The sequence below is a fragment of the Zootoca vivipara genome, chromosome 1 (assembly GCF_965207765.1).
Source record: "Zootoca vivipara chromosome 1, rZooViv2.hap1.1, whole genome shotgun sequence".
Taxonomy (NCBI): Eukaryota; Metazoa; Chordata; class Lepidosauria; order Squamata; family Lacertidae; genus Zootoca; species Zootoca vivipara.
This window is the reverse complement of record NC_142582.1, coordinates 42,479,212-42,498,182: the sequence shown is the minus strand read 5'-3', so window position 1 is coordinate 42,498,182 and position 18,971 is coordinate 42,479,212. Positions and strand designations below refer to the sequence as shown.

The 18,971-nt window shown below is 40.3% G+C and overlaps 1 protein-coding gene across 3 annotated transcripts in view; it reads right to left on the bottom strand.

Moving 5' to 3' along the window:
• ZNF148 (zinc finger protein 148) overlaps nucleotides 1–18,655 on the bottom strand; it is a 30,689-nt gene extending 12,034 nt beyond the window's left edge. For 2 of the 3 annotated variants that reach the window (XM_035129501.3, XM_088652252.1), the window contains exons 1-3: nucleotides 18,276–18,655; nucleotides 3,466–3,811; nucleotides 1,988–2,116 (exon numbers count right to left, since the gene is read on the bottom strand). In XM_035129501.3, the coding sequence (XP_034985392.1) occupies nucleotides 1,988–2,116; nucleotides 3,466–3,795 (459 nt within the window). In that variant the 5' untranslated portion in view covers nucleotides 3,796–3,811; nucleotides 18,276–18,655. The remainder of the gene's footprint in view (nucleotides 1–1,987; nucleotides 2,117–3,465; nucleotides 3,812–18,275) is intronic. The other variant, XM_035129493.3, reaches the window with a different exon arrangement.
• Between the last annotated feature and the right edge of the window lie 316 nt (nucleotides 18,656–18,971).

Here is an 18,971-nt window from a genome sequence, read left to right as displayed (position 1 = left end):
AGGGAGAAGCAAAGCAGTTGCAATATCCTTGCACATTTGTGCTAAGCTAAACCCTGTGACATGAACAAAGCCAACGCATGACACTGTTAAAGCATGTTTCAGTAGTATGTTGTGACTTTTCATAAATTTGTTCTGTACAAATATGCACCTCAAATTCTAAAGATAAATAATTCATAGCTACTTTAAATGCACCCATGGGCTTTTTTACCCACCCCACGGCTTTTGTTCCCTCCATTTTAACAGCACAGAGAACTGCTGTTCAGGAAACACAAGCCAAAAGCCCCTTTAGGTACATTAAATTGGTGCAGTTCTTCAGAGTTTCTTCTAAGTGAGTGTAACCCTTTTAAAGGTGTCCCTGCAAATGATTTTTTTGCATGGAAGAAAGCCCATCTTTCTTCAGGTATTCCTAATCAATAAGATTCAGGAACAGCTCATCAGAAAACACTTGTTTTGATAGATCCTGTTGGTTCTAGGATATTTGGGTGCCTTACACAATTGGCATTCACCATCATACACCTTGCAGGGGGGAAAACAAAGTTGCTAAATGTGTTGTAGTGGGTTGGTTTGACTTTCTTTGCATAGAAAAGAAAATACACCATTAATTATACTTGCTTTCAAAAGAAATATTGCCTTTCTTGATATACAGCTATGAACTTGACTTATACCTAGTACTGCACATGCAAATACTTAAGATTGGGTCCTTCTAATACTTCATTTTCTCAGGTGAGTGTATATAATGTTCATGCTCTAGGCAGTTATAGCCTTCAAAGTCAATACTAGAAAATGACCCTCCAGTACCCAACCTGCTCTCAATCTCTCTGGTCAATTTGTGATCTCTTACTATACAATATTAGGGACGCAGGTGATGCTGTGGTCTAAACCACAGAGCCTAGGGCTTGCCAATCTGAAGGTCGGCAGTTCGAATCCCCGCGATGGGGTGAGCTCCCGTTGCTCGGTCCCAGCTTCTGCCAACCTAGCAGTTCAAAAGCACGTCAAAGTGCAAGTAGATATATAGGTACCGCTCCAAGTGGGAAGGTAAACGGCATTTCCGTGCGCTGCTCTGGTTCGCCAGAAGCAACTTTGTCATGCTAGCCACATGACCTGGAAGCTGTATGCCGGCTCCCTTGGCCAATAATGCGAGATGAGCGCTGCAACCCCAGAGTCGCTCACGACTAGATCTAATGGTCAGGGGTCCTTTACCTTTACTATACAATATTAGGAAGATTTGAAGGACAACCTCTACAATGAAATAAAGGGAAAAAGGGGTTCTCAAACTATGACTGAGACAAGTACATGAAAATAGCTTCCAATCAGTGCTTCCAATTAGTTTTCACTAAACTTCAGGAATTGCAAATGAAAACAAGAATAATACTACAGTGGGCAAGTACTCCATTTGAATTTGCAAGTGTCAATTGTACTGCAGGAAGCTGAATAAAAATCTATTCAAATGCTTCATATTTTATGCTTCAAAGTGCATGCATAGCATTTTGGCTGCACTTCCTGAGAGGAAATTCAAGATGTGCAACTCTGAAAACTGAATTTTAGATTAAAATGGCTCATTTCAAATTAGAAGCCAGTGAATGGAAGGCATTCATTTAATTTCAGGTGCATGCAGTAATCAATTTCAACACTTGTGCACCTGTCTGATTAAAAACAAAGTTGTTAGAAAAACACTATGATATTTAAATAAGCCCAATATTATTATTAAGCTAAACAGTCTCCGTAATTGATAAGTGGTCCTTAAAAACCACACACTCATCAAAAGATAATATTTAGAGAAGGAGATGCCTGGGAAACAGATGTTAAAGTATGTCAAATATTCATGCTGTGAAAAGAATTTCAAAGAAACAAGCTATGAATATATTTTGGCTTGGCTTTGAGATTAAAGTTAGGTGGCTGAATCTATGGTTTCCAAATACTATCATTTCCAATTGCAAGTTCAAGAAAAATCACCAGTTGCCTTCAAGGTTCAAATTAAATGTCTTACCTTTGCTGGTGACCGCTGTTTCCTTTTCTTCTTCTTTTGCATATCTAAACCCTCTCGTATTAGCTTTTTGTCCCTTTTCTGCTGCTCTGCTACATCAGTAAATGTAATTTCTTGTTTCACGCTGATCTGCTAGGATACGAAGTACCAGCATCAGATAATATTAATTACATATGACACAGATAATTACATATAAGACACATTTTAACAAATTCTTTCAAAAATAGCAATACATATGGAGTTACTTTATCTGTACATACTGTTTTGGTGAAGAGGGGGGGGGATACTATTTTAAAAAGTCCTATTTGTGGCGAGTATTCCAATATGGTACTCCTTTCATACCTTCAAGCACAGAAGCTTGGACTACATGCCACATATAATTTAACATTTAACAAAGAAATTTCATCTTACAAAAACACTTTATAATTTAAGATTTGGTTATGTTGGCATTTGAACCACAGTTTCACTGTTATAAGCCAAACCCTCCTTTTTGCCAAAGAGCCTGTGAATCAAACATTCATTTCTGCCAGTAGAACAGAAAGCTACCATGATAATATCAAACCTATTTGAAGGGGCCATCCTTCAAAGGGGCATGTGGATGAGGAATCAGGAGCCTTTCCCTACCCCAAAGCTTACTTCCCTGCTTCCCCTCAGTTTTCTTTTCTCTCAGGCAAGATCACCGGCTCAGCTAGAAACAAAAGCTCTCAGAGCAGGAAAGTGTGCCACAAGGATCCTGCATATGCTGTGAAGGTCAGACACCCACCTAACCCCCTTGTTTTTTGTTACTAGAGCTGTTCCATGTTCAAACACACACAGCTTCTGTCACCTCAGTTTTCTCCCCTAAGGTTGCGAACTGTACTTTCAGCAACAATATTTTGTTATAGAATCAGACCAAGCATTTTCAAGTCCTTGTATCCTGTGCAGGAAGAATGCAGACACTTAAAAGTCAAATGAGCACCGTCTATGTAAGATATATATTTAAAAAGTGTATAAAATGTGTATTAAAACATGAGAACATGTTCCTAAATAAACAATGGTTGGTTCACAGCATCAAAGATTCCCAAGATTTCTAGAAAGGTTAAGATTGTTATCCAAAAGCAGTCCTTCTTTGCGCATAACTCCCCCCCCCCCAATGCTGATTGAAAATACATCTATTATGACTATACTGTTTTTTACAGAGGAAGAAATAAGGTAACCAGGGGCTGATAATTTAGCCATGGGCTCTATTCCTAGTCCATACTTTAAGTCAGTATCTTATTACCTCCTTAACTGTGCAAACCGCACCAGAGATAAAACAAGCCATGGTATTTATAGATTTTTTTTGTTGTTAAAAAAAACTCCAATTGTTTTTTCTGAGTAATCAACTACTTTTATTTTAGTTTTCATTTGGTTGTTCCTGCCATACTTTTTTTTTTAAAGCAGACCTTTCGATATGATTTGCTCAACATTTAATTGCAAGTCCTGCTAAATAAATTGCTTACAGGGACATTGACTGCATACTGAAGCCCTTGAGGAAGCCTGTCTTGCCCCTCCATCTCATCATCATTTTTCACCGTCTCTTCGTGGACCATGAGTTCATCGTGTGGGATCATTTCTTGCTGTCGAAGTTCACTTTCCTGTAGCACTTCTTCTGCAGAAAGGATTTCCTGGTGTGCCATAGCCCGGTCTTGAAGCACTGCTTCCTGCCGTTCCACAGGAACTGCCGACTGTTCAGATGCAGCACCCATTCCAACCATAGCCCTGGATGACTGCATTTGCTCTATACTACCACATTTAAGAAACAATCCTCCCAGCTTATCTTCAATGTTCATTCTTAAGTGCAATAACCTGCACATACAGAAACAAAAAACAAAACTCAATTAGCAGAGTATTTACCTTTTATTTCATTTTTGTTACATAAGTAGAGTAGACTGTTACACCTCAAAAAAGACAAATAGAACAGGAAAAATGATTTTAAAAGAATGATACAATAAAAGAAAAAAGTAAACAATACCATAGAGCAGGCATGTCAAACCTGCGGCCCTCCAGATGTTTTGGCCTACAACTCCCATGATCCCTAGCTAGCAGGACCAGTGGTTGGGAAAGATGGGAATTGTAGTCCAAAACATCTGGAGGGCCGCAGGTTTGACATGCCTGCCATAGAGCTAATAAGCAGAGTGTTTAAAAACACAGCCCCACACTCAAGCTTCACTGACAATATTTGGGTATTTATGGATACATACATGGGAAATGTAAGGCATGTTGATGAACACTTTTACTATTTTTATGGGTTATTTGTGTTTTTTGAAATGCTTTGTTCTATAATTTTAAAGGTACTGTGAGTCACTCTAACTTGTTTGTAAAAAAAAAAACACGAATCACCATAAGAAAAATAACTTCACAAAAATCTGATTACAGGGTATTTGTAAATCTCTCCCTAGGAAAAGGATAAGAAGTGCATCCCTCAACAAATAAGATATTTCAGGCCACCCATAAGACTAATAATCAGGTACAGAGCCCAATACATGCCAACTACTCATAAAGTCTCAAAAATCTGACACGTCTTGCAAAAAGATTCCAAACTGGGAATAGAATTTTAGAGTGCAAAAAATCACTGCTTCCTTAGGTTTGGATCTGGAGCAGTTCAGGTAGAAAAAACAGATTTATGCTTGCAAGATGAATGCACCATTTAATTTTTTTAGCTTGAAATTTTCCAAACTGCACCTTGATGCATCTGCTGGTGCAAGGACTTTTGGTTGCACACACTGAAACTTCCCTTCCCTTTCCTCTTCCATGCCCCCAAGGACAAACACAGCATAAGAACTTAAGGGAGAGCTCTGCTAGATCACACTCAAGGCCTAGTTACTCCGGCATTCTGTTCTCAAAGCAGTCAACCTGATGCCTATGGAAAGTCCACAAGGAGGACAGTAAGTCTCACTGGGCGAGCAGAAGTCCACTTAGATTTTTCTTTTCATTTGTGGGAGAGGGATGTGTTTTTGTGACCAACAAAACATGCTAAACCAATCTTTATTATCCTTAACTCACCTGATTTTATTCCTAACAAAATTTCTTCTCTATTTACCAAATGAGACAAACTTATCAATAAAGGGTCATTACATTATTGTCTGTTTTCTTGGATAGATCTTTAAATGAAGATTAGATAGATAAAAATAGATAAATTCTGAGTCAGCTTGCATGTCAACTTCTCATATGTAAAATCTGTTCTACACATGTGTAACATGCTATTTTGAAAAACCGTTGCCAGATAATTAAACTTTGGAAAATTATCTTTAAAATGATGCCCACGTTAACTATATACAGTATGGAAAATGAGTCTGTAGATTGACATTTTCGTGAAATTGCCCTTTCCTGAATCAGTCAAAGGCTGAAAAAATATGCCTTGCTGCCGTTCAATTGCTTTAATTATTAAAGGACTAAACAGGCAATGAGAGAACTGCACTTAAATACATTTTCTAGGAAAAAAGTCACTACATATTAACAATTTCCATGGCCCTAGCAATTTTTAAGAACACTGGGTTAGACAGAGACCTTCATGCAGAATGTGTGAAGCATCAACTGACCTTCCTATCACCACAAGCCTTGTCAGAAACTTCACGAAACTCTTGCAAAGCATTCATCAATGCCAAGTCTGAGAAGTCAGGCATTGCCTGTGTTTATGGATACTGCCAGTGCCTATGCAGGCCTATCCAAGATGGCTACTAGTGTACACCAGCACCTTATGCTTGACTACACACATGGTGGAAATCAAGAAAGCAACTATATTTCCCAGCAATAATTTACAGTGATGCTCTTGCAAGAGAGGCACATTCAGATGGCAAAGGCAAGACCACACAAATCAAACTGGAATTGATTTTTTAAAAAACAACAACAACAACAACATTATTGTGGGCCCCTCAAATTTATTTATATATTTAAGAGACGAAAGATAAAGATAGATGAAGGCACCTTTAACAAAGTGATAGGCAAATTATTTAGATAAGAAAAAAACAGCTTTGTTTAAAGAGACATTTCACTGAAACTTCAAAAATAAAGGAATTCTGCAATAGGTCAGCCGGAAAATTGGATTGTATCTACAAAAGGAAGTGTTTCCAAAACAAACTGACCCTTGACAAAATGCATGATATTATACACCATGTACTAGCTCGGGTACGTTAATATACTCCCTGGAACAAAATACTGGCTCTTAAAAGAAGACTTCTCCCTTCTTCTCAAAAACTATATATAACTTACTTAAGTAATCCTGCAGTTTATTATTTTCTAAAAATATTATCACAATTTTTTAAAGAATATGCATGCTCAAAAATTCAGCAACTGTCCAAAATTCTTTAAATCCTATATCAGTCTCACAAACAGAATAGTTACATACTTAAAAAAAACAGCACAGTATGTTTTGCTATGTCTTGATAGGTAGTAGAAAGTATGGAATCCAATTTGATATATTTTCCTTACTATAACAAATATCAAAAAACTTGTGGAAAATGCAATGAACAGGTTTTTTCCTGTCCTTGCAGAGGAATAGTCATGCTGCTGCCTGCAAATTGACCCATGGTGCTTGCATAGTTTCAAGCTATGCTACATTTATCAACTCTACTGCACTGTATCTAGTTGCAATGCATCTCACACCATTTTTTACAATGAATTCTGGCTATTTATGGAAAATATAAAAACTACTGTATTAGAATCAAGTCAAAAACTACAGATATATGAGTGTTGTGATAGTCACATATCTAAAGATTTTCCAGTACAGTATCCATTTAAGATCATGTTGATGATTCTACAAAAGGAAAAGAAGCAGGAAGTACCAGGAGAAATTGATATTTTGTACAACCATGGAACTGAAAACATCAAAGAAAAGGATTTATGGTGCTGAAGCATAATCATTGGCCCTTGACCTATTTAGACATAAGGTTGTGTCCCATTTTGTCCCTCTGTTGATGGAGGGCTCCTTGATCCAGCAGAGATTCCATGAGAGCAAGTGATTTTAGAATTTCCCCCCTTTCTCCTGTAGTATTCCAGCAGAGGGCAAGGGATACGGAGAGTGGCAAATCAGCTCTTAGCAGCTCCACTGGAACAAAGAGCCTTCAATCAGCAGAGGGGCACAATTGGATACAACCCATTAGGGAATTGTCATTGAAAGTGAGGAGCCCAAGTGGTGCCTCTCTGGGTGTTTCTTAAGACATGCTGTATTTTTCTCTGCTTTTAAAATGTGAATTGGTTTCATCGAAGTGTTATTTTATTGTGACCTACCTTGTGATCATATGAGGAAGAATGAGCTAGAAATTATCTTATGTATAAATCAGATACATAATTAAAAGCAATTCAGACACACATATATACCGCAGGGCAAGATGGCTCTCATCACCCAGTCCTAGATTCAATGTGAATATGCAGGTTTTGTATGTGTATTTCCTCAGCTTGTTATTATGAATGGTTGAAGGACCAAACACTTCAGACCAAACTGGTAACCAGAGTACCAAACAACGCAAAGGAAACCTGCCTGTCCTGTTCCAGTTTGGGCAAAGATCTACAAAGCAACAAATTAGGTTGCAAGGCAATAAATAATTCTTTACCACTAGATCTGATTCTATAAAAGTAACGTTCAGATTAATAATAGCCCCAAACAGAAACATTGTCAGCTAGTCTGCCAGTACAGTGAAACAATATAGCAGGCCACTTATCTGACAAGGTTTTAAGAATCACAGAGCTATCATAGCTCAGCAATAGCAGCACAAGTCTTGCAGGGAGAAGGTCCCAGGCTCAGTCATTATCTGTTAAAAATGTATCTTGGCTGGGAAAAGTCTCAGCGTGCAACCTTGAAGAGCTGTTGTCGGACAGAATATATACCACAGGGCAAGATGATGAAACAGTTGGACTTCTTATAAGGTCGTTTCATATCGTCATGTGATCCTCATCACCCAGTTTTGAGAATGTGAGATTTTTCTGAAGGTTTGGCGCTGCTAGGCAAGATGCCTCCATTCTGAAGGAAATCAGCCCTGAGTGTTCACTGGAAGGACAGATCCTGAAGCTGAGGCTCCAATACTTTGGCCACCTCATGGGAAAAGAAGAGGACTCTCTGGAAAATACCCTGATGTTGTGAAAGATTAAGGGCACAAGGAGCAGGGGATGACAGAGGATGAGATGGTTGGACAGTGTTCTCGAGGCTACCAACATGAGTTTGACCAAACTGCGGGAGGCAGTGGAAGACAGGAGTGCCCGGCGTGCTCTGGTCCATGGGGTCATGAAGGACATGGGGATACGACTAAACAACAACAACAAGAAGACAAGATGCCCTAATGGTCTGACTCTGCATAAGACAGCTGCATATATAGTCATGTAAATGCGTCATTATCCAGTGCTGGATGAAAATATGTAGCGTCATATCAATAATTGCTTATGATACTGCCGTATCCACCACATATAACAAAAACCTCTGCCTCAGCCACAGAATCTAAATGCATCAGTACACATTACTACTCTAGATTTGTCCAGTGCCTTTTTAAATAAAGGGGGGGAGGTGTTGGTACTCACCATGAAGTTGTTACAGTAAGTGCCATACTTTTAACGTTTTGGGGGGGAAGCTGCCAGTACTGCATACCCTTGAGTACCCCCAGAAAAAAAGCACTGGTCTGGTCTTGTCTTTCATGCAAAAAGCCTGTTCACATCTTTTGCAAGTGAATGCAGTTGTATAGCCTTTCACAGCAATGGTAAACGTACTGCTCAAGTATAAAATCTTCTGCTCTGAGCCGGGACATAACTCCCTGTCTTGTTCAAAAACCCAAAAGAGTTAATAGCAGGCAGGAAAATTTTCTCATATTACAATCATTCCTACTGGCCAAAACATAAATGCATATGTTTGTTTTTTTTCCAAACAACACTTGGAAAGTATAATTAACAAACAAATACAGTATTTGTTTGTATGTTTTACTCATTACTACTTTATTTTATTGTTATTGTTATTAGAATTTATATACCGCCCTATACCCAGAGGTATACCAGCCTGGTTTTTTTTCTCTCCCTTTCCTCCAATAATATGCAGCAGTAATATGCCTAATAGGTTATTGGGAATCTCTATCTGAAGCTATAATCCCTTCTACAGTATTTAACATTTCTGATTACATCAAAAATATCAGTAAAGTAATATTGCCATATGTAAAGTGTTCAGTTATTGATGCAGCACTGATGAGAAAGCATTTTGTGCAGCAATGATGAGAAAGTATTCAGCACTAGAATCCTTCATTCAAATAGATACTTTATTTGCTACAATAGGTAATAGTAGTTCTTTGGATATCAATGGAACTATTTTTATTGGTAAATCAGGCCACCAATGGCAGCAATAGTGCTGTGGGGCTGAGTCTATATTTTTATGTTCCCTAATAAAAATGGTATCAGATATTTTCTGTAGAACATGCCTCAAGGTGTTCTACTGAAAGCTGGACAAAGCAGTCTTCTTCTTCTTCCCCACTGTGAAAGGACGTATGGATCCAGAATTGGCCTCCACAGTCAGTCACGGACTCACTGTTAAGACTATGTTCATCGAAGACAATCTTACTTGGTTATGAGTGATCACCAAAGAAGAAGAAGATTCAAGAGAATGATCAAGCTCTGTATACACTGAGCTTCAAGTGCACAAAATTACAGGCAAGAATATCTTCCAGTCAATTTTCTTGATCTTAAAAAAAAAGCACTGTAATAAAAGAGTAAGAAAGTTCTTCTATTAAATGTAAGATTTTTCAAAAGTATGTCAGTAAAATTCCTATACAGTACTATGTTATCTTAGGAGCATTTCCACTTCTGCAGAGACTCCACAGGGGTTCCCTCTAACTTCCCATCAGCTGATCAGAGGTAGCAGCAACCTCCTTTGAACTTTAAGAGATATCAGTGAACTGATATCATTATGATATCAGGAAACTGACAGGTGGGTGGCCTCTGCCACCTCTTAAAGTTGGCCAGTCCATGGTTTAAAGACCTGTATTAAAAAGGTATGTTGCTCAATTAAAGAATAATGTCATGATAAATAGAGAACTTACAGAGAACTTGGTTTTATACCAAAATATATCCTCATTAAACCATGACAGTATGTTTTAAATTGATTTGCTCCTACTGATTTCCATAGAATTAAATCACTTGAAATGTAAAGCAAGAAAGGCAAATGGACAGAGGTAATTCTTCAGAAACAGTCATAAATTGCAACTGTTACTTGTTAGTTTAGCATATTTATACTACATTAAACTGTATAAATATTATTAATTTATTTATTTCCATTTCAAACCTGCCTTTTGAAAGCTTGGGAATAATGAAACACTAAATAGAAAAAGCCACTACTGCCCCATATCTTTTTGACTTAGGGAAATGAAAGTCAGACTAAGTAAGGAAAATGCTGAAGACTTGAAATCTTGTGAGCCTCTAAGGAGAAGAGTATCACCATATTGGGGCAGCCACTAAGATAATCTTAGTGTCCTTTTGTGTCAACTTGGCAGATGCGCATCTTAAAGATTGGAATGGTACACGTGAAAGTGAGACTGAGTTTGTAAGGTACAGGAAGCTTTAGAGGTAATATGCTATGTTCCGTTTCAACAAAAGTGTAACTGCCAAAGAGAATGAGATCACTGATGCTTCTAGGAGTCTGATACTCTGCGTGTAGAGGCAACTGGATAGAAGAGTGAATGCTAGTTCCACTTGCTAACCAGGAGCTAGGCTCGCACTCTGGAAAAGCACTAAAAGCCATTGGCATTACCACTCAAGCAGAGGAGAAAATCCCCTTCACATCACAGAAGCACTGTGCAATGAGGTTTTCCAGATGGGAAGAGAGGTCCCTTCAAAGACATTTCCTAACACTGGTACATCCTTGTGCCAACAAGGAACTCGAAGCAGAGGACTGTTCCCTTGCTCTGCTCTGCATGACACCACAGGTTTTATGGCACAAAACTTTGCTATCACAGCAATAAGAATTGAGCTGCCACTTGGAGAATTTCTCCTGTAGCATACAAGCAAATTTGAAGACTGAAGCAATGCCATTTAACTCCATAGCGTTAGTGAAGCAGAAAGCTCAACAAGATCAGTGTCTTTCAAATGTTTAGATGCAGCCATTCAGAGCTGAGCGATGGAACCACAATATCATAGCTTGTATTCTGCCACAAAAAGTCTGGAGCTCTGCAGATTTGCATGTGTTAAATCTGTAATGCAGAGCTAGCCAGCAGAGTACCCTCCAGATGTTGCTGAATTACAATTCCCATCACCCCTGACTACTGGTCACGCTATTTGGTGAAATAGGGACTATGAAATCCACACACAAAAAGGATTTTTAAATTTCTCTTTTTGATTGTTAATATGTTTTTTTTTCTTTGAATCATTTTCAATATAAAGCAATTAAAGATTTTTTTTCTTGATAAATTAAACAAACGTCTGGAGGGCACCATGTTGGCTAACTGTGCTGTAATGTTTCCAACATTATTACTTCTCTTCGTTCATGTTGTGCTATTGATTTAAAACTGGCTTACTTAATGCTATGTGCAAGGAGAATGGGATGAGGAGTATTCAGCCCTGCTTTTTCTACCCAATGACATCGCAATCCAACAGACAGTTAAATTACCAACTGCACTGGGCATTTTTGCCTTAAGGGGACATTTGACCATGGGCCAACCAAAATGGGCTAATCCATTGACTAGAATTTAAAGCAAGGACTCCATACTCATCTGACAGTTGTTCTTCTTATTATTATTAATTAAATTTATAGCCATCCTTCCTCCCAAAAAGGGCCAGGACAGTAAACACACAAACAAACAAAAACAACTGAAACATCTAAAAGCAATTCCAATATAGATGCATGCAATAATCCCATTTCAGAAACTTGTGCACATTAATTCCTGTATCATAATCATGGGATAGCACCCAAGGTGTCTGCTTGAACAACCAACTTCTGTTTGCATAATGGGGCTCCCCTCCTCCTCTACTCTCCCCTGCAGCTCCCCACACACACCCCAAATTTTCTCTGGGGCAGACTGAATGGATATTTTGGGGAGGAGAGAAACAGGAAGCCCCGACACATCCACTGCTGCAACGCTGGGTATCCCCTGTGCAGGAACGGCAAGTGGAGCACTGGTAAAGGAACAACAGCAGCAAGTCAGGGGTCAATTGGGCAGTTGCACTGGAAACAATTGTGTAAGCTACCGTGCTCAAAGAACAGCTCATTTGATCAGGTGCAAAGTCCCACTGAAGCCTCCAGCTTGCCTGTCGTGTTTCACTTTTGTAAACCTCTTCAGATTTCATAGGTTGCGGCATTAACTCAAATAAATAACAACCAAGACAAATAACAGCACTAATGATCTGGGCAGGGACTTCCAGTAAGATCATACATTTTATAAGACTTTCTCTGTTGGATAACAGCCAAAAGACTACAGATGGAGTAGATGCTTTGAGAAAAGTGTGTATCTTTGGTGTTCTAATCACTCTTCTGTGAGCTTATTCGCTATTTTAAGGATAAGTGGGTTTCTCCCACACAGATACTATTTGTGTATTTGGTCTTTTATATAAAAGTTGGGTGCAACACCTTTAAAGCAGGTAAGCACCCATTAGAAAGTCTGATTGCCTTGACTAACAAAAAGAAAGGAGGGCCAGGATATTTAATACCTGTACTTCCAAAGTTCTCATCATTAAGTTGACTTGGGTTTCTTGCTTGAGTCATGTGGAATCAGCGGTTCTACAACATGGTCTCTACAAAATACTGTACTTCCACCTGGACTGATGGGGTCCTCAGGTTGCTGATGAATGGGTGGTGGTCCTACATTTTACCAAAATTACTATCTTCCATCACATCAAATTCTGCAATTCTAATGTTTAAAGAGTACTTTTGTCACTATATGCCAATTTTATTATTAGCAGCCTAGGTGCATTGTTTGTGGTATCTTTTAAAAACAAGTATCATCCAAGGAAAATTAAACTACCGTATATGTTACATTTTTTTAAAAAAAGGCAAAAATCATGTTGTTAACCAGAGTGTTTAACCATTTTTTAGGCTGAGGGCCACACTAACCCATGGAGACCAAATGTCAAAGTGGATGTGGCCAAAGTGAAAAAGTGGGTGTGAGTGAAATGTAAAAGGAAGTGAACCTCCCTCCTTTTTAAGGACACCTTCCAGAGGTTCCTGGGAGTCAGAAAAAAAAAAACTTTTAATACAGTACATGCAATCACAGCATGGAGGCTGTGGGAGTGATGGGGGGATTTGGAACAAATTTTTGAGAGGTCATGAAACCTTCTGGCATTACAGTATCACAGGAGCAGTCAGTTTAAAACAGGTTTTGGGGAATTTTTTTTTTTTAAAAAATGTTAACTTTGGAGGACCACAATAAACCTTTTGACACATCACAGCAAGGATCCACACAGGAGAGGTTAAAAAAATTAAACTGCAAATTATGGGAAGGTCAAAAAACCCTATTGGGAGCCTGCATACAGCCCACAAGTTAGCAACACAGGTTGATAACGTTTTCATTGAAACTGGCCAAATGCAATGCTTTGCAAAATTAAAAAATCAGTGCAAATGTGAAACTGCTCAAAAAATAAAATATTGCACTAGTGTGGTATAATGACTTTAAAAAAACAAACACAACCCTGTGAGAGTGATATGTGATCTATTTAATAATATAGTTGGTATAACAAGGCCTAGCAACTTTTAGTTGCTTTATTTGCTGTAACCAAATTCTTGATGGCCTGACAACTTAAGGATCCCAGGCAACCCACAAGGCAACAATGGCTCTTAGAAGTGTGGGAGATTCTTATATTGAAAAAAAGACATTTCAAATTAAGCTAGTCTACCAGAAAATAATCATTTTAGGAAAATGTGGCATCCACTCATTATGTATTTTGGAGAGTTATGTTAGCTCTTAGCTTTGTTGAAATATGTGTATATACACCTATAATGATGAGCAATGAATGATATCAATTCTCTTAAATGGCTGGGGGCTGTTTACTTGCTTTGAACCTAGAGTTAGGTTTTCATGTTAAACAGGATATAATGTACTGCTTTATTGACAATCTCAAATAGAGAGAATGATAAAATAGCTAAGATGCCGATTTTACACTGATCCCCTTCATTCAGATTTTGAAAGGTAATGGCACTCTTTGACCCTAATAAAGTATAATCTCTTCAAACCGAGTCGACTGAGCAGTTTCCAAATTGCACAACGTCACCCTTTGCAAGCTAAAGTTTTAGTGGCACTATTCCTGTTTCAAAAATGCATAGCGTTCCCTTTCATCATCCAACATACCTGTCTCAAACCATTTTTTCGATGCACCTGTTGAAGGGTAGGTAGTATTTTCACATCCTGTTACATGCCTATGACTTTCCATATGGTTTCTCAGTAGAGGGGTCATGGTGAACATCCAATGATGTCAACATTCAGTATGACACACACACACCCCGCAACTCCTTGTACACCTTGCAAATACACTCTTGTGAGTTGGGGAACCCCCCTGAGCATACTGCAGAGTGCAGGTGCTTTCAAGGTGGGAAAAGAAGAAGGAATGAACCGCTTTTGTCACAATGGAAATCACCTCATACTTTTTCTTTACTCAATGGTGTGCAGGATACTCTTTAAGTAATAGTCTAAATATTAACTTTCAACCCTTGCAGGCTTTGACTGGATTCTAAATAATGATTAGATGCTTATACCCCCCAAAATGGAACCCTAGCATTACCACTGCTGGCTGATATTGGGGGGGGGGAGACCTGTCTTCTGAAAGGTTTGCAGCTGATCTTAAATTAGAGAATGCTTTTGTGAAAGAAAGAAATTACATTCCAACTCTACATTTGTAGTTGGGGTTTTCTTCTTTAGTAGTAACTTTAGTAGTAATTACATTATCTAATTGTTCCTCTAATCACTTAGACATGACTTGAAGAGTTATGAGTTTAAATGTATATAATTTATCAAAAACGTGTTACTTTGGACTGTATCCAAGTACATTATATTTAAGAGTACACCCACTGAAGTTAATGGACCTAAGTTAGCAGTGTCAATCCAAGGGTTTACTCTGAATAGGACCAACATTGGACATAGTCCTCTATCTTTTCAAGGGTTATCTATCATATAGGGTCACAGGCTAAAACCCCAGTTTTTTGTAAAGACAAAAACTATGTTTAACAAAAACAAACAAAAGCACTGCCTCACATTTTCACATTCAGGGCAAGATGTGTTATAATAAATAGCCAGCCACAAGTGTTTGTTCAATATTGGCAAACTACGGTAGTTCTGCATACAGATTTTAATAGAAGCCCTAGCCTGAATGAACCCTTGTCAAAGTTAAGTAAATATTAAGGCTACAACCCTGCACAATGTTGCACATCTGCAAGTCCCACTGAAGTCCAAGGAACCTATTTGTGGATAACTGGCAGAACCGCAGCCAATATTTGTGTAAAAAATAAGCTCTCCCAACTCTCTATTCTGGAAAGGAAGAAAGCCTTTTCCCAAATCACTCCTGGCAGTTCAACATCTATCTGGCCCACAAAAAGCAATTGTTATTGAAGATTAAAATCTAAAAAGACCAAGGTTCTTCAAACTATTAACAATAGTTAACCTAGAAAATACTAGTCACATAACAAATATAACCAACAGAAAGGATGTTGTACCTTTAAAACTCTATAAGGGGCTCTCTCTTTTTTGTAGACACTTATGAAAAACATGGTGGAATGTCATCCTACACAACTGGACCCCAATCTTCCAAAAATGACACAGAACAAGGCCTCACAAAAATTGTCTTGAAACAGAACTATCTATTGCATTCACATATTTTAGCCCCATTGTGATGTTGAAAATGAATACAATCTAATTATTATTATTATTATTTATACCCCGCCCATCTGGCTGGGTTTTCCCCACCACTCTGGGCGGCTTCCAGCAAATACCAAAATACATTAAAATATCACAGATTAAAAACTTCCCTAAACAGGGCTGCATTTAGGTGTTTTCTAAATGTCAGGTAGTTGTTTATCTCCTTGACCTCCGATGGGAGGGCGTTCCACAGGGCGGGCGCCACTACCGAAAAAGCCCTCTGCCTGGTTCCCTGTAGTTTTGCTACAGTATAAGTGTCTCAACTTGTAAATGGAAAGCTTTGATGATCTCTCTCATGCCCCACAAGCACTTACTCCAAAATATTGTTTACATGGAGTGTAACCAGACTAAAGAGGGAATGGGATAGTGGATTCAATAATGGTAGGTAGCAGATAGCCACAGATCTGGCAATACTGCTTTCAGATATTGGATTACAATTATATTTATGTAGGCCACCATTTCAGTCTGGATCTGAATGTTTCTGACCTTTCCACAACCATTTCTGAAGGAAAGCAAAGGTATTTGGGCTAAGTTTTAACAACAACCAAGATGGCCATTTTCAATTTATGAGAGCACTTTGAAATTATTCCCATACAGGAATAAATATATAAACCTCTGTTTTGGAATTGTTCAATCACACAGATTTTTAGAGACAATCTCTAGACAGATAGCCAGAAACTACTGCTGTCAAACTTTTCCTCAGAAATTCATAGTGGTGACCAATTCCAATGCAAGATCTTCCATTCATGTATCTCTACTGAAATCATTCCAAATGAACTCCCAAGGAGAAACACACAATGCTAGAAGAAGCAGTAAGTGTGTAGATGATGTTCAAGTATTTCTGTAGCTTAGAAGTATATTTCTGGGTCCATAATGGCACCCTGGTTTTATCTTCCTATTCATGCTGAGCTTGACTCTTAGTAAATACCCCTTGGTGCCCACTTAGCAATGCTCTGCTTATGACAAGGTATGTACCTTAATATACAACTATTTACAAATAAATGAACCCTAACAGTATGTTGCAAAATCCTTATCACATAGGAGTATGAGCTAGGCTAAGTTATGTATCCAAACAGTAGTTGTAGGAAGTAGACAGCCCCCGTTTGTTTGTGCATGTCTCAGTTCTGTAATTCAGTACCTGAAAAAGAAATGTATTTGGGCTTATACTGGAAGAGAGGGAAGGAAGGTTTAACATTGCTCTGCATCTGGAAACTGATGCATTTCACGTTCTGACAGTCTTGTGCAGCCTGATGCTCTACTTACTCAGAAATAAATTCCACTGACATTACTGGCATTTACTCCCATGTAAGTGTGCACAAGCCTGCAGCCTTAATCTATGTTTCTGACAGTCTGTCTCTAAGGAGACTGGAGTCCCCTGCTGAACAGGAAAAAGAAGCTAGATATCTCTGTTCTGCATATCTATTTACAGGCTCTTCAGATTCAGGGCATGTGGGTCTCTGTGAGACATACTCTTGCGGCAACAATTCTGAAAAAGGGGAAAAGTCCTGCAGGAGATTTACCTACCCATCTATATCAAAATGCAACATTCAGAGCAGGACAGAATTGCCTGTTAGGTGTTGAGGATGCCTGTTCATAGGGATCTGTCAATCCCTTTGTCTCTAATGTTTGCCCGGCTGTCTTCAGGAATCCTAGGGATCCCTTGCTGGAAAAGGAAGCAACCAGAGTTGGGGCTGGCCACTTCTGAATCAGGCTGTCAATCGCAGGGTTCGGTAGTTCAAGGGGGCTGATGGCAAGGGGTCATCCTTTGTAGTCATGACTGTCCCAGTGTCAAGTATCTGTGACACTGAAGCCTATGTGACTTCTTATTTTTTAAAAACAACAGCCCTCAAGGTTATAAAAACTGCAAAGAGGGGAGAGGAAGAAATCACTGTGGGCCAAAGGTTTCGGAATGTGCATTTCTGTAGATCGGTCATCCCTGCAAGTCCCTTTGTCTGCCAGGCTCTCTTCTCCTTTTTTATTTTTAAGGAGGCCACCTTGGAAGAAGAGGGGAAGGGGGGGTTGGGAAGCCTCCCGGGGGAGATCTGCCCGCCCCCGACGCCCGCCTGCCCGTTCCCCCCATAGTCCCCTTCCTCCTTTGTTTGCCTATATCTTGTCTCCTTTGCCTTTGGCTTTCGTGACCTACGAAGGGCTCGGAGGGCTACCGGAGCCCCAGCGAGGCCTGCTCGCTCGCTCGCCCGAACCCGAGATCCTGGCGAGCAGTTGCAAGGCCCCATGCAAGCAGGTTCTGGAAAGGAGGCAAGGGGAGCGGGGGGGGGGCTGGGGACGGAGCCCGGGCTCTCACCTCCCCTCAGCCCCCTTTCGCCTCACGCACTTCGCACCGCCACCCACCCGCTCCAGGCCCGAAGCGTCTCCCTCCGCCCGCCCCTCCCTCGCGGTGCCGCCACAGAGCTCAGGCGACGAGGCCCCACCAAGGAGCCCGGCCGGGCCCGCCTCCCGTACTGGATTCTTACCGGCGGACCGAAGCTGGGGAAAGAGTAGGGCGGCGGCAGCGCGATGACGACGACGGTGGCAAAAGAAGGCGAGGGCGGCGGGGGAAGAAGAGGTAATGGGGGGCTCAGAGCCCCCAGGCCGCGGCTCCGGCTCCTGCCCCGGGCACCATGATGGCGGCGGCAGCAGCAAGCAGCAGCAGCAGCAGCGATGGCTCCCTTCCTGCAAGAAGCTGCCGCAGCGGCGGTGGCGGGCGGCAGGCCGGTCGGAGAAAGCGCAGCCGCCTCAGCCTCCTACTGGCGGTGACAGCAACGGGCCGAGAGAGCGAGAGAGAGAGCGAGAGAGAGCCGCCGCGGTGCAGCTTGGGAAATCGCCCGCAGGATCCGAACCCGCCACCAGAAGCAGGGCTGCTGCTGCTGCTATCTCCCCCTGAAGGGAAGGTGGGTGAAAGAGCGAGAGGAGTAACAGAGACGCGAAGGGCCGAGGGAGGAGGTCTCAACCCCCAGGACTTATTTCTGAGTGCTGGGAACTTTGGCGTTAGGGAGTCACTCTGAGCGTGTGCCCAAATCTCTGAGTAAACTGCAGCCACCAGCATCAAGGACTAGTTTGATTAATCGGTGTGGTTTCTAAGCCAGCTTGGACCTCTGATCTGAAATTCAGCACTTGGAGATGAAGGGGGTGGGGAGAAGAGAATAGCAAGGGGGCCTACCTAAAAAGTG